The sequence below is a fragment of the Schistocerca piceifrons genome, chromosome X (assembly GCF_021461385.2).
Source record: "Schistocerca piceifrons isolate TAMUIC-IGC-003096 chromosome X, iqSchPice1.1, whole genome shotgun sequence".
NCBI lineage: Eukaryota > Metazoa > Arthropoda > Insecta > Orthoptera > Acrididae > Schistocerca > Schistocerca piceifrons.
In genome coordinates this window covers 727,520,035-727,536,016 of record NC_060149.1, presented here as the reverse complement: position 1 = coordinate 727,536,016, position 15,982 = coordinate 727,520,035, and the positions used below count along the sequence as shown (strand labels likewise).

At 35.0% G+C, this 15,982-nt stretch overlaps 1 protein-coding gene across 1 annotated transcript in view; it reads right to left on the bottom strand.

The window, feature by feature from the left end:
• The window catches only part of LOC124723118, a 117,376-nt gene extending 110,308 nt beyond the window's left edge, over positions 1–7,068 (bottom strand). Inside the window, exons 1-3 of the mRNA XM_047248301.1 lie at positions 6,789–7,068; positions 6,301–6,396; positions 6,104–6,212 (exon numbers count right to left, since the gene is read on the bottom strand). Coding sequence (XP_047104257.1) covers positions 6,104–6,212; positions 6,301–6,396; positions 6,789–7,011 — 428 coding nt within the window. The 5' untranslated portion in view covers positions 7,012–7,068. The remainder of the gene's footprint in view (positions 1–6,103; positions 6,213–6,300; positions 6,397–6,788) is intronic.
• Positions 7,069–15,982: the final 8,914 nt, after the last annotated feature.

The window sequence follows — 15,982 nt, the reverse complement described above, 5'->3', positions numbered from 1 at the left end:
GTGGTCACACCTCATATGGATGCTGATGATGAACAACAAATTCGAATATAATTACAGTCTGATCACTTAATATTCTTTATATTTCGAATATCTCAACAACATTTGATAAAAAGCTCCATCAAGTATGACATACTGAATTCGGTGTACTATAAAGTTTCCAAATATAACTTTATGTGAGTTGAAGGATCCATATGCACATTGTTGGTGACACACTGTATTAGATTTTATCTGGACGTCAACAAACATGGCACCAACCTGACATCTGCTATTTACGGCCTTCTGGGTCTCAGGGAAGAATAGAGCAAGCTGGATTTTACCTGAGTGGTGCTTGCAGAGACCATGTTGAGTCCTACACAAGTGCTGTCTGGTCCATAGAAAAGTGATCATAATCAAGCACTATGTATGTTCCACTGATGCACGAAAAAACTAACGTCACTGTGACAGGACTACAGTCCAGCACATGAAGTTTGCAGCCCTATTTATGAATTGGAATGACATATCTTCATTTATGATCTCCCACTTTGTACAGACACCAGCTCTAAATTTACTCTTTTTGCCGATGACACCACTATTTTGCTGGTAAGTTGAACTACCAATGACCTAGAAAATAAATGTAATGTTGTACTTGTTGACATCCTATAATGATTTAAACTAAATATACTACACTGTGAATCATCTAAGTTCTTGGGCATTCTAAGTGATGGCAAGTTGAACTGGTCTGTGCATATCCTCGACCTACATAGAAGGCCTCAGTGTGGCAACTTATGGTCTGCGTGTAATTACCCCCATTGGTGACGTGGATGCTATCAAAGCTGCCTGCTTTGGTTATTTTCATTCTATCCTGTCATATGGTATAATATTTTGGGGTAACCAGCCTTTAGCCAAAAAAATATTTACTGCACAGAAGAGAACTGTGAGAATAATGAGCAGTGTTCATTCAAGATATTCTTTCAGAAATTTGTTCCATAAGTTACATATATTAACGGTCACCTCTCAATACATATTTTCTTTGATGATTTTGTTTCTAATAACCAGTCTCTTTTTAAAACTAATTGTGAATGTCATGATCATGATACTAGGTCAAAAAATGATTTACATAGGGATCTGAAACATTTAAGTCTTGTGCAAAAAGGTGTTGATTATTCTGCCACAAAATTTTCAGCTTTCTTCCTTCAGACATTAAAGTTCACATTAATGTCTTACCTACTTTTAAATGTAAATTGAGAGAATACCAAATGGGAAATTCCTTCTACTGTCTTGATGAGTACCTGCAGATAAAGCACTGATTGTTTTTATGTAAACTGTAATGCCATTGGTATTTATATTCTTAAAACTTTGTGTTAATGTGTTTTGCTATAACTCATCTTAACTGTTTAAGTTGGACAATATACTATATTTTCTTTTTCAGTAATTGTTTTATGTTACTTGAGCTATACCTTTGATTTTATTTTAACCATCAAGCTTATTCATCATTTATGGTGCATTTTTGTAATTTTATATATGTGTATTATATCTGTGTTACGTAATCATGACTCAATCCACATCCTTGTGATTTATCACAATATGGATTAATAGAATATGTAATAAATAAATAAAAATAAAAATGTTCCCTTCTCTAGTCATGCTGAAAGAGGAGTCTAGAATATAATGGGCATCCTTCAGGTCCTGTAGTCTTCCCACTATAAAGCAATTTGAACTGTTTTTCAGTGCATCACTCACTTATTTCTGTATTGGACATTCTCATATCATTGTGATATTCAGGCAAAGAAAATGTTATTATCCTCTTCAGTGAATCAGAATTTAATATTCAGTATTTTGTCATCTTTTGTTTCAGTACCATCATGGCCAATCCATGTTTTGACAGATAACTCAATTCCACTGACTGATTTTATGTGAAACCAAGAGGTTTTAGTGTTTCCTGTGACTGTTCAATAGATAAGCTATCTCTATGTTTTTCTGACTTAATTTAGGATTTATGTATCAGTAGCAGCTCTCTTTACTTGGGCAGTATGTTACTAATATTATTACAGAGATGTGGTGCATCTTTCCCATTTTTCACTATCATCTATGGCAACAACTTGTTCACCATATTGCTTACATTACATTTTTCTGAGCTTTTTGTTCAACGTCAATGATGAATGGTGATATAACAACCTCATGGTCACTGATTCTCACTTTTTCATTCACTGAATGTGAAAGTTTTGGCCTGTTTGTTGTCAACAGATCCAACATGTTTCCCTCACAGGTGACTTTCTCATCAATTCTTATCAAACAATTGTCAGTACATATGTTTATTATAGTGCCTAAAGACTCTTTGTGCCTGTCTTCCATTTTAACCCCATGCATCTTCCAGTTTATAGATGGCAAACTGAAATTTCGCCGTATCACTGCGAGCTGATCAGAGAATTTACACGAGACATTTTCCAAACTCTCTCTAACACATTTTACACCAACTATGGGTGATAAAGTCATGGCTCTTTGGTGTAATAAACCAAACTTCTCATCCAGTCTGTCGAGGTGTTCTCCTAATCTGAAAATACCCTCATGTATATGTCCTGTATACCCTGTAATCCAAGTAGCTATCTCTGGAGGACACTGCATTCCTGATGTATGAAGAAGGACTATGCAATTCCCAATTTACACTCAAGGTGATTGTAGATGCAATGGATCCACTGTTTCACATCTTCTGCCTGGTTCTACACCACATACCTACGTTTGGTTCCACAGATGGTGCTGTAAATCATGAGCTATGCTTTCACTCAATGGGCAAGGTTAATGGCCTTTACCAATTAAACCAACCACTGAAAGAGGTCCAAGGATGACCTCTGAACCAAGACAGCAGACATCAGTAGTACTGCCTTGCATCTAGTATATTCAACTGCTGCTAACAGAAGTTTCTTTTCATCTCAGGAAAGACTCCCTAGCAAGGATGCAGAGTCCATATGGGACTTCCTTCCTGACCTACTGATAACTCCTGAAAAGATCTGTCACTCCCCTGACAATGGAGCTCCACATCCCCCTGTCCAAGTTTGGATCTTGCAGAAATATAGGTCATACAGATCTCACAGGTGGGCGATGTGACTCTTTTTTACTTTCAGCATTGGACAACATCTCACACATCTTATTGAAGTACCTCCTTCACCTCCCCCAGGGACAGACATGTCCCAAGTATAGATGTATTTCCTCTGCCTAGAGATTTGCATTCCAACATTGTCCACCATTTATTCTTGGGTTAAGATGAATTGGCATGTCACAAACTTTTGCAGAAGAAGCATTTTGAATACTGTGCTGTACCAGAATATATTTCCACAACACAATGAAGAGAGAAAAATGTGTGTTGCATGCCTGTGACCACAGTGCTAGATTCTCCAGAGTATATAGTTAACAGAATAGAAATCCATGTACAGCGTATCAATGCTAGATTAGTGAAACTTTATCATACATTTCATTGTCAAGCACATCTAACAAACAGTTATGGTAAGAGTGTGTCCAACAGTATCAATGTCTGGGATGTGTAAGTCATTTTTATGTTTCAAGATGTAAATGAAATTTTTTTAATAATAGCTAATTTTTTACTGTCTAAATAATATCTCACTGTTTTTGGGATGACTGTAGTATTTATTTCCCTTCCTTTCTTTTCGAGGTTGTCATATTCTTAGCAAATGTCAGTCTTTTCCAATTTACTTTAGATCTTTGGGGATTATTTACGCATGTTAAAAGAAAAAAATCCAAATGAAAAGTCACAATATATGGCATATATTATGTTCCCCTATTTTTTTAGTCATATTTCTATGAGAACCTGTAATGTGACATTCTGTGGCCTGAGTTTTCCTATGAAAAACAATATTTATCAACATTACAAGAAATATGGCAAAAGTAATATCCAGTGTGACGTTTTCTAGGGACTTCATTAACATGGTGATATGCTGCATGTTTGCAGATCAATTAACAGAAGCTCACAGGAATATCGTGAATTGTCATTCATTTGTCTCATAACAAACATAATCTAAATAATTTGATTCAGGTACAGGAGACACATCAAATTGTGGTAAAATTTCACCATAAACAAAGGACAGTTGATGTTATCAGACAGAATCATAATCATAACACAATTTTGTTATACATACATACAATAAAATCTAACACTCAATTACCCCTTGCACAAATTATCATTTCATCCTCTGTGAATTCTTCTATTGAATAGTAGCATTTCTCTCACAGAATCTGCTGCAGCCTCATTTTCAAAATTTCTGGCTTCATATTAAATATGTTTTTTCCCATTAACTTGTATATTGTCATCCCCATATATTGTGGAGTCTGTGCATATAATTTCAACTGGTGTGAGGGTAGCATAAAATTATTTTTATTTATTGTGTTATGCCTATTGTTGAAATGATTCTCCTCAGATAATTTTTGTCTGGTGTGTAGGAAGATTACAATTTCATAAGTGTATATGGAGGGAACAGTTAGGATTTGTAGTTTCTGAAATAATGGGCAACAAGAGTTTGTTCGCTGTGCAGTACACATGCATCAGATAATTTTTTTTTCATAGTTTCAGTATTTAAGATACACTACTTGAGCATCCCCAGAAATTTATCACATATCTAATGAAAGATTCAAAATAACAATGATAAGCATTTTTTGTGTACTCAGGTCAGTGGAATTTGTTATATTTGCATTGCAAAGGCAAAACTGCTTAGTTTATTTGATAGGAAGTCAATATGTGTGTTCCAGTTTAAATTCTTGTCCACATTTAACCCAGGAATTTGACCATGTTAACTTTTTTCATAGGTTGATTGTTATGTTGTACTTTAAGTTCCACACATTTTGAATGTTTGGTTTTGAAATGTTTCATATGGATTTTTGTTATGTTCAATTTCAACCCATTTAACTGTAACCAGTTTTCTAAGATATCCAGTGTGCTTACAATGGAGGGCAGGATTTTTTCTGCATCATCATCTTCAATTAAAACAGAAGTACCATCTGCAAACAGAACTGATGGGAAATTATATTTAAAGCTAAGTCATTTACATAGAATAAGAACCGAATTGGCCCCAAAATGGAGCTTTGAGGCACACCTTGTGATACTGTACTCCATTTAGAATAGTAATTCACTGTATCTGAGGTGACAGTTACCCTTTGTTTTCTCTTGTGTAAGTATGATGTTAGCCAATTTAGAGCATTCACCCTAATCCTGTATTTGTCTAATTTGCAGATACACGAGTCATGGCACACAGAGTCAAAAGGGTCTAGAAAAATGATTATCTACAGCACACCATTGTTTCCCAGACTTTAAACATGTTTATGGAAGTAGGTAACTGATGCCATAACACTTTCAAAAAGCAACAAGAAGAAAAATATTAATTTATGAATTTGAAGAAACTGTGGATGATAATGTGGCCAAATGACCATCAATAATCTCTCAATCAGTGAAGCCTGGAACAAACGTGTGCAGCTAGACCATTTGGAAAGTAATGGTAGTCATACACTTATTGTCAGTCAACACAGAGCTCATGCATTGAATCCAGCTGTTGTCAGACATTACATCATGTTTTTTGATGATTACTGCAACAATTTGTGAGCAACAGCTACATATTTTACACTGATGAAGCCTGTTTCTCTATAACTAGTAATAGCCAAAATTGCAACAAAGTAGATTATCAACAGCTGTCTTAATTTTGTGTTGTCACTTATTCAAAAATAATATTAGTAGATTTGATTGTGCTGATATTTTACATTTTCTTTTCTCTTGTGAAAGATAAAATTTTTCACAAAATATTGTTGATTTTTGTCCTTGTTTAAGAACTCTATTACAGATTTTATATCACTATTTTAACGCCTTTGTAGTTCCTGTAACATCTTGCTCTTTTTTAAAGTTCTCTGATCCTGCCTTTATACTTATTACTGCTCATATTCAGATGCTGGCAGAGGTTTATCCACTTTAGTATGTTTCATATTATTTTAACAACTGAAATTAATATCAGTAATGACTCCCAGATAAATCACTTACAGAATAATTACAAATAATCAAAATTATTGATTATTTCAGTTCATAATGTTTAATGCCTTATTATGTATACTGCTGATGTACTTTACTACTTACTTTCCTGTAGCTCTCTCTCCCTTACATTGAACAGCAGAAAATTTTCCATCCGCGTCACAGCTTGGATGCCATGTAATATCCTTGTTATATCCATATTGTGGACATGATTCTGCAGGTATATTAGAATATCAGTAAGAAAGTTTGAACTGATATGACTGGTACAAGTGATGTTTTGAGAAAAATAGTTCTATACATACTGCTATCTTTGGTACAGCCTTTTGTAGTACAACTGTATCCAGGAGCACACTGCATGGTATCTGCAGCTGCATCTTTATCACATTCTTTTCCTTCAACTATGAACCAAAAAAAAATGTCAGAAAATTTTTATTTCATAGAACTTGTAGTGTTTCATAAATAACAATATGAGAACTAACATTATTTCCCATTTATTATTGTAGCACATGCATTTAACAGTTCACAACTTTGTTTAATTTGTAGAAGATATCAACGGTCTGCATCTGTGAAGCATGCTGCAAAGTTGTTTCTATTTGCATTTAAATTCATGTGCTATGCAAATCAAAAGACTGTTCTCATTTTTTTCCTTATGACACTTGTGTCTATGTTTTCTTGAAAAAAAAAAAAGAACAGTTTTGTTGTGAAGTTCTCTAGATTCACCAGAACATTTCTTAGTAAAAATGAACAACAGATTGGATTTTGGTCTAGAAGTTCTGTATATTTCACTTACTTGCATTAATGCAACCAGGACAGCAACCACACAAAGAGGCTGTTGGATAGTAGATGGTATCAGCTGGACAATCATCCTCAGTAATATCTGTAACACACTGTCTTTCACTGTCACAGCCATACAGAATACTGTCACATGTCTCAGCACTATCTAGGTATTGACAGTATATACAACTCATGAAAGTGGATAACATTACAATTACAATGATACTCTTTGTGTACATTTTGTACTGATTTAGGTAGAGACAGTAGCCTCTTCTTACTGTCAGAGGCAAATGTCAATCTCACAGTTGCTCTGTATCAATGATGTGAAGCACATGTGCCACAAAATGGATATGATAAGATATCAAACTGTATATCTCACAATCAGATTCAAGACACACCCATTGCTTACGTTTGAGCAGATAAAAGTGCTGTTGAAAGTTTCCATAATGTGAGCATAACCATGCTACAGAAAACATGTCAATCTGATAAGCAACACCAAGAAACAACACATATGTTATATGTGCTGCTGTATGAAGACTGTTAAACAAACAGACATTTGTGATTTTTTATGACAGACATGCATTTGTTGTAAACTTGTGCCACAGGTTCTTCATTTTAGTTTTTAGCTAAGCCAGAAACTTGCAGAAATTACAAACTTCATTACAGACCTTAATACAGAAGTGTGTCACCTTTACTGTTATACTTCAGTAATGGATTTTTATGTGTATATGGTACTTTTGAACATCCATGTTATTTCCTTATATGCTTTTTTCCCTTAAAAATATAAACTTATTTGGAAATAGTGTGCAATTCTGAATCTTTCACAAAATATCCACCAACACACTTTTCTGTTTCTTGGCATTACACATGTGTTATATTAACACTTGTATCATTATAGGATCATTGCCATTATCATTTTAACCATGTATCATCTCATCTCCATTTTTGACTTGTGCTATATCATCATATGCTTCTCCATACACAATGTATGATCTACAGGATTAATAAAATTACAATTACAATTACAATTATGATAACTCAAAATGCTCCAGAATATTTCATGGTATCAGAATATTTCTATTTCTCAAATATGTTATTAGTTTTTATTGCACTGAATGATATGTAATTATGATGTGTTAAATGTAAGGCTTTTTACATGTGGCTCATACCGCATAAAGAGCCTTTTTTCTGATGTATGAGAGATGAATGTGAAATAAAAATAAGCAAACAATGGCTGTCAGTAGCACAAAGCTACTCGTGAAGCTAAAAGCTGGTAAGGAATATCTAAGTTCAGAAACTGAACAAATATAACAGGAAACAGTAGACTACACAACATACCAAAGAGTGATACAAAAGAACTCATAATGTCTCTTAAATGGAGATTAACATGTGTTCAGAGATGCAAATATAATTGTTTACTTCATTGCATACCATCATGTCCTTCCTAACTGGTCCTGTACAAAAAGATAAAGTTAAAGTAAATAAAGAAGTACAAAATAACTGCAGCCAATTCAAGAATGTGACATTCAATGACATATTTAAAATGAGAAGACTTCACAAAACTAATGGCATTCATCTCAACAGATTGGGAAAGAGCTTTGTAACCAGAAAAGGTTTAGAAATATTAGGCAAGAATTAAGTCCTCAGCCAAATATTTCAAGCATCATGCCTCTCAAAGACAAAAGGAATGTGTTTAATTCTATAAACTTACAATGAAAAGTAATAGGAGTTATTTCTTAAGAGAACAAATACGATGACAAGAACAATATATTTTCTGGAAAACTAAACACTCCAACAGTCTTAAATTAGACACTTTCTGTATATATGATTCATATAGGCTTCATATAAATGTACACTTGTATGACATAACTAATGCATCATTTTTGCATTGTAATCTAAAAGGCTTGGGAAACAAAATCAAGGCTTTGTTACAGACCTAGATCCACACATAGCTGTTGTTAAGTAGCACCAGAAAACTAGATATAAAATTCATTATTTCAAGTTACAGAATTATAATCCAACGTTGTTTACTGTAATACTAGGTATAAAGGAGATGGGACCCCTATTTGTGTAAGGAAGACCCAGTTCATAAGAACTGTAGAAAAATTGTAATGAGTGAATGCTTTTTATCTTAAGAAAGCTTTTGAAGCAGTAATAATTAAATCAGTGTGTCAGTTCATGGTTTTCTTTTTAGCGTGCATATATATGGACCACTCTGGAAATTTTGAGTTTTTTTTTTACAAAAGTATGGGATATTGTAATGGGGAAGCTAAACAGAGGGCACAGAACTTTAAATGTTATCCTACTTGGAGATCTGAATGTCAACACATTTTGTGAAAACCAGGAAGTAAACATTTTGGGGATTGCATCCCATCCTATGGAGCTAAAGAATTACTTGGACCTATACCCACTAGAATATCTGATATATGCAAGAGCTCAGTAGATCAGCTGATGACCAATCATGAAAATAGTGTCTCAGCAGACATTGAAAATGGACAAATCTCTGATCATTTAGACAGAATTAGTAACAGAAGGCAATTCTGAGTTTAAACAAAACTACTTGGCAACAACATTGTCATCCTAAGATAAAGTCTGAGGGAATTATCTTGGGAATCAGCATGTAGAGCTGATGGTATTGACAAGAAAAGGAAAGGTTTTTAGAACTTTTAGCTTGGTACAACGATGTCAAGGAAGATGTTGACTGCACACTGCAGCCCTACCCTGTCCCCACTATGGCCCTGCTCACAGCATACTCCCAGAAGCAGCACTACAGCATCCTCCAGCCCTACTCTTCTGTACATACCCCTCTCCACCCCAATGCCCCCCATACCCCTATCACCCAGAGGCTGCTTCTAACATCAGATGCAGTTGCTGTATGCAGTCTGGCCTCAGCAGCCAGGGACAGTGGATGGTCATGTGTGTGTGAGTTGCACTTGTATGTGTTTTCTACTTTAGAAGAAGGTCTCTTGGCCAGAAGCTCAACTGCATAGCAGACCTTTTGTTGGTCCTGTCTGCAACTCAATGTCTCCTCTATGTGGTGAGTAGCACTCTATCTTTTCATCTATCCTTTTCATAATATTGTTGTAAATATAATTTCTGTATGTCATAGAGCTCCATTTGTGGCCTTTTACTGTTTAAATGCTATGTGAATGATTTTCCAAGTGTCCAAGAAAACAACCACCTTATCTTTATGTATGATGATGACATGTCTAGCAATGCAGAGGCACAGAATTTCTTTGAAAAAGCAAAAACTCCATTTTCATTTTTTCGAAACCAAGGGGCATATGTAAAAGAATTGATGAAAAAGATGAGTGCCAGAGAATAGCCTGTTGATATCCTGTACTGGGATGACTTAGGTTTCAGAGAGCAATGACTGTGAACAAGACCTTACTCTAAAATTTAACCCAGTGCACAACTGTCTCAGTAAATAACTACACAGTTATACTGCAGTTACGCATTTTTGAAGTCACCCTTGTCACTCATTATCCCTGGAAATATATAAGTATTCTAACTTGCTACAGTTTTTTTGCCTGCAAGGAAGTTTATCATTAGATTTGTAAGGCATATTGAAATCATTTTAAAAATTGATAAAAAACACTCTTGACTATAATCAAATATTTATTTGCCATGGCTATTAGTTTCAGTCAGAATGACCATTTATACTGACATTTAAATGTGAAATGAATTTAGTGGGAAGTCTAATAATAGTAGTAACATATATAATACATGAAACAGGACAAAACAATTAAAACAAGAAATTATACCCATAATGGTAGTTGGTGGCAGAGCATATATTGTGATTCTACAAACATCAGCTGCTAAGGAGAGCAATGTAGTTGTTGCTGAAATATGCAAATTTCTGCCTACTGAATGCTGAATTATATCAGCAATAGCCAGTCAGGCATACAAGACATAAAACAATTGTTACAATAAGACAGATATAGAAAAGTTACACACAAGCTAATAACAAATTAAGAAATAGGTACATCACATTACATAAAATAACTGCTGTAAACAGCATTTTCTCAATACGTGATAAAAACGTTAATAGAAGAGATAATCAATAATAATCAGTTGTGAGAACACTGATGGCCATTTAGGGTATTTTCCAAAAATTTCGATATCATATTAGATCATCTGCCAACAAAGATAGTGGTAGTTCGATGGAGACAGCGCTGATGTATCAATATGCGACATCCAGTGGATGATGATTTCGCTGAAATTCTCTTCTGTTCAAATGTGCACATTGGAATCTCTATGCTGCTTCCATGGTAAATAATAGCATCACTTAAGAAGTATTTTCACTGACACTACAATCCAGGAGCAGTCTACAATACCTGACATGCATTTCTACATACCTGCCTGTATGCCAGTACGTATTTAACATCCAGCCACTGTCACAGCTTTGAAATCATCTTCCACTGGATGTTACATACCAACACATAAACAGGAGCATCCATGGGAACAATTGGTGTCACTTAATTACTATCCGTGCTAGCATACGTCCTATGAGATTTCAGCAAATCTCCACAAATTGTTATCAGTGTTCTCACAACCAATTATTATTGGTTATCTCTTCTATATATATTTTATCATAAACTGATGAAATGCTGTTTATTGCAGTTATTTTATATAATGTAATGTACATATTTCTTCATTTTTATTACCTTTTGTGTAACTATTCTGTATCTACCTTATTGTAACAATTGTTTTATGCCCTGTATGCCTGATTGGTATGACATGCCATTCAGTTTTCAGTAGGAAGAACTTTGTGTATTTAAGCAACAGCTACATTGCTCTCCTTAGTAGTTGATGTTTATGGTGTCACAACATCTGCTCTGCCACTGCCTACCATCAGGGTATAGTTTCTTCTTTTAACATTTGTTATATATCATGCATTTTATATTTTACTACTATTATCAGAGATCCTTCTAAATCAATTTTGCATTTAAATTTAAGTATAAATGGGCTAAAGATGGTCACATTCTCACTGAAACCCATGACCACTACAAATAAATATTTTATTTTGGTCAAGACTAATTTCAACTTCTGAGTGACAATTGTGCCATCAAAGATGCATAACTATAGTGTAATTATGTAGTTATTTACTGAGACATTTGGGCACTGGGTTAAATTTTAAAATAAGGCTTTGTTCAAAGTCATTGCTCTCTGAAACCTAAATCTTCCTAGTATAACATCTCAATGGGCTGTTTTGTGGCTGTCATCTTTTCCACTGTATTTATTACTAACTCATGAATGTGTGATACTTAGTCTAAAATCTGCAAGCTAGCAAGTTGAAATGTTCAATTAAAACATATGCTATAACCATTAAAAAAAGCATACAGGAAAGTTGTAACAGCAAGAAAAACATTAAACAGTGATACACATATTAGGATAAGTATGAAGAAAGCAAAATCAGTCTGGAAAGTAACATTGTTAGGGGCAAAGTATACAACAGAAAAATTACCATACAAACTATAGGAAAAATTAATGAGGATCCACTAATGTTGCTACCATATTCAATGAACATTATTCAAGTGTAGCCCAAAACTTAATTAAAAACAATATAATTTTGAACCCTAGGCCTAACATAAAAATTCCTATAAATAGAAAAACTATGTTTTTGTATCCAGTTACAACAGAAGTAAAAAATGCTATTTGCATCCTAAAAAAAAGAAAATGTCACATGGCAATGATGTTATACATACCAATCAAAGTAATCAAACTTAGTGCAGAAAATTTAATTTAACTCCTTACAGACATTTTTAACATTTTTGAGACAGCGTCTGCCCATTGCCTGTGCTCAAGTGAGACTCGAGTACTGTATTAAATAAGTTAATATCTCATTTTATACAGGGATATTCACTAGAGCTCTCAAAAAATTGACAATGAAACATCTTTTTAAAGAATATAACAGGTATTAAAAAGCAGACTACAGACTAGAGTCATAATCATTTGACTGCTCAAGAATTATTGAAGAATAATGTTTGAGACACTGCCAGATTTCCTGAATAAAAATAAAATACTCTCCATTGCACAAAATGGCTATAGGAAAAACAAAATTCACAGAAACTGCAGGATATGACTTTTGGAAACAGGTTCTTCATGCTGTAGACAATGATGAACCACACTGGGAGAAGTTTATTAACCTTTCTATGGAATTTGATGTCAACCACCATGATCTGGTTCTCAGTACATCATACTGTTATGGTTGGACAGTTACACAATGATGAAACTTTTGTCTCAACCTTCAAAGTAGTTAGTCATGGGATAACCCAAGGTTCTGTATTAGGCTCCATATCTACATCTACATCTATACCCTGAAAACCAAGATGAGGCTTACGGCAGAGAGTATGTCCCATTGTACCAATTATTAGGGTGCCTTCCTGTTCCATCCATCTATGAAGCATGGGAAGAATGATTTTTTGAATGTCTCCGTACATGCAGTAATTATTCTAATCTTATCTGAAGGTCCCTATGTGAGTGATGCATAGAGGGCTGCAGTATTCTCCTAGAGTAATCATCTGAAGTTGGTTCTTGAAACTTTGCTAATGGACTTTCTCAGGATAGTTTACATCTATTTCAAGAGTTTTCCAGTTCAGTTCCTTCAGTATCTCTGTGACACTCTCCCACAGAGTAAACAAACCTGTGACCATTCATACTGCCCATCTCTGTATATGTTCAATATTGTCTGTCAGTCCTGTGTGGTACAGATCCCACACACTTGAGTAATATTCTAGAACCTGTTGCACAAGTGATTTGTAAGCAATATCTTTGTAGACTGATTGCACTTCCCCAGTATTCCACCAATAAACTGAAGTCTATCACCTTCTTTACCCAAAACAGGATCTATGCGATCATTACATTTCATATCCCTACAAAGTGTTACACCCAAGTATTTGTATGAGTTGGCCAATTCCATTGATTTTATAACTCATTGATGTTATGGACATAGGATCCAACTTTTTTTTCATTTTGTGAAGTGTAAAATTTTACATTAATGAACATTTAAAGCTGCCAATTCCTGCACCAGTTTGAAATCTTATCAAGACCTAACTGAATATTTATGCAGCTTTTCTCAGATAGTATTTCACTATACATAACTGAATAATCTGCAAAAAGCCTGATTTTACTACCAATATTGTCTGCAAGGTCATTAATATACAATATGAACATCAAGGATCCCAACATACTTTCATGGGGCACACCTGGTGTTAATTCTACATCACCATTTATTACCAGGTCTTTGTTATTCACCAGCCATGGCTAGACAGACTGTGTCAAAGTTACAATCAAGTGATTTACTATATAATGAATTACAGAATAACATCTAAACTTTATACAGGTGATGTAAATATACTGTATTGTTCACCGATCCATTCGATTTCTTCACAGTCAAAATTCTTGGACTCAGTATAGTGGGCATTGTTTTAGGCAGTTTGTTTCTTGAAGTTGTCCAGCGGCAGGGTCTGCAATTCAACATGAAGTCTGTGGAACATCCTCACAGAGATCACTGGAAAACTGACTCTTGTTTTGGACAGTCGGCAGGTTGGTAGATTTATGTCTTCTTTGCTGTTGGTATTATGTTTATGAATGTTATGTCTCTTGCTGTAGGTGTCTAAGTTTTCCCTTATGTGGATGAGACATAATAATACATAGTGGCTATAAACAGTCATTATTCCCAATGTTCTGAATAACGGTCTGCAGTGTTCCTGGCTACTGCTCGACGTAATAATTCTTATTGCCTTCTTTTGAAGTAGCAGCACATCCTTGCAGCCTGCCAAATGACCCCATAGCTGTAATCCATACAAAATGTGGCTATGGAATGAAGCATAGTAGACAGTTATCAGAAACTGGTCTGTAATCACTTTTTTTTAATCTTCATAGGAGCTATATTACATGAGAGAGTTTCTTGCATACATGCACAGTGTGTCCATTCCATGAGAGTTTGTGGTCTATTGTGAAGCCTAGCAGTTTCACAGAATCTATATGGTCAGAGTACATGTTTTTTCTAAGGCTGCATACCATACACTGGGTTTTTTCTTCGTTTACTTTCATCCTGTTGGCGATGAACCATATTTTAGTGTTTTCGACTGTACATCAGACTTCATGACTGCTTGGGCAGAATTTTCCCCTTTGGCAATAAGAGTGGTGTCATCCACAAATTGTAGTCTCTCACCAACTTCACTTAGATCATTTACAAAAATGAGGAAAAGGTGTGGGGCTATGACCAAACCTTGTGACACGCCGTGCTCTACCTTCTGTTCCTGGAATGTTGCTCCTTGGATTGAAACAATTTGCCTTCTGTTTCTCAAGTAAGACTGAAGTGTAGCTAGAGCTGTACCTTCCACACCATAGCATTTTAGTTTTTTGAGGAAGATCTTGTGGGGGATGCAGCTGAAAGCTTTGCTTAGATTGCACAGTGTGAGTGTCACAAACTCTCTCTCTCCTCAAATGCCTGCATCACTTTTCTTAATAAGTCTAATGCTGTAGTGGTACAGGACTTTCCCTTCTGGAACCCATGTTGTGCATCTTTTAAGAGATTGTTTTCTTCAAAATAAGTTAGGATCTGATCTTTCATGATGGATTAAATCACTTTTGTTAGCATAGTAATGATTGATATTGGCCTAAAACTTGACACATTACCTGGGTTTTCTTTTTTGTAAACTGGTACTGTCCTTGCAAGTTTCAATAAATCTGGGAAAACTCCTGCAGATAGGCAGTTATTTATAGCTGTTGCTAATGGCTGTGCTATTTCTCCAATAATTTTCTTTAGGACAGTACAGGACATCCCGTAGATGTCTTGAGTCTCCGAAGTTTTGTAAGATTTTACTATTTTCACTATGTCATTTGCATGTACTTTTTTCCATGTTTCAAATTTACTGTGAATTTTATTTGGTAAGTAAACAGCAGGATCTATAACCGAGTCTGTGATCTCAGCTACAGTGTTTATAGCTTCGATTAAGTAATCATTGAAGTCATCAGGACTGCAGGCCTTAGAAGAGGAAGTAGGCTTCTTCCTACGTTCATTTACTAGAGTCCAGGCTGCTCTGCACAGATTATAGGCTTCTCTTGTGAATCTATCATTCTCCGTCCTTTTAGCTTCTTCTACTTTTGTTCTGTAAAATCTCTTGGCCTCTAAGTAATTGCTGTGTAACAATTGTTTACTATTTGGATCTATGGCTGCTTTGTCACAGTCATTTCACATAA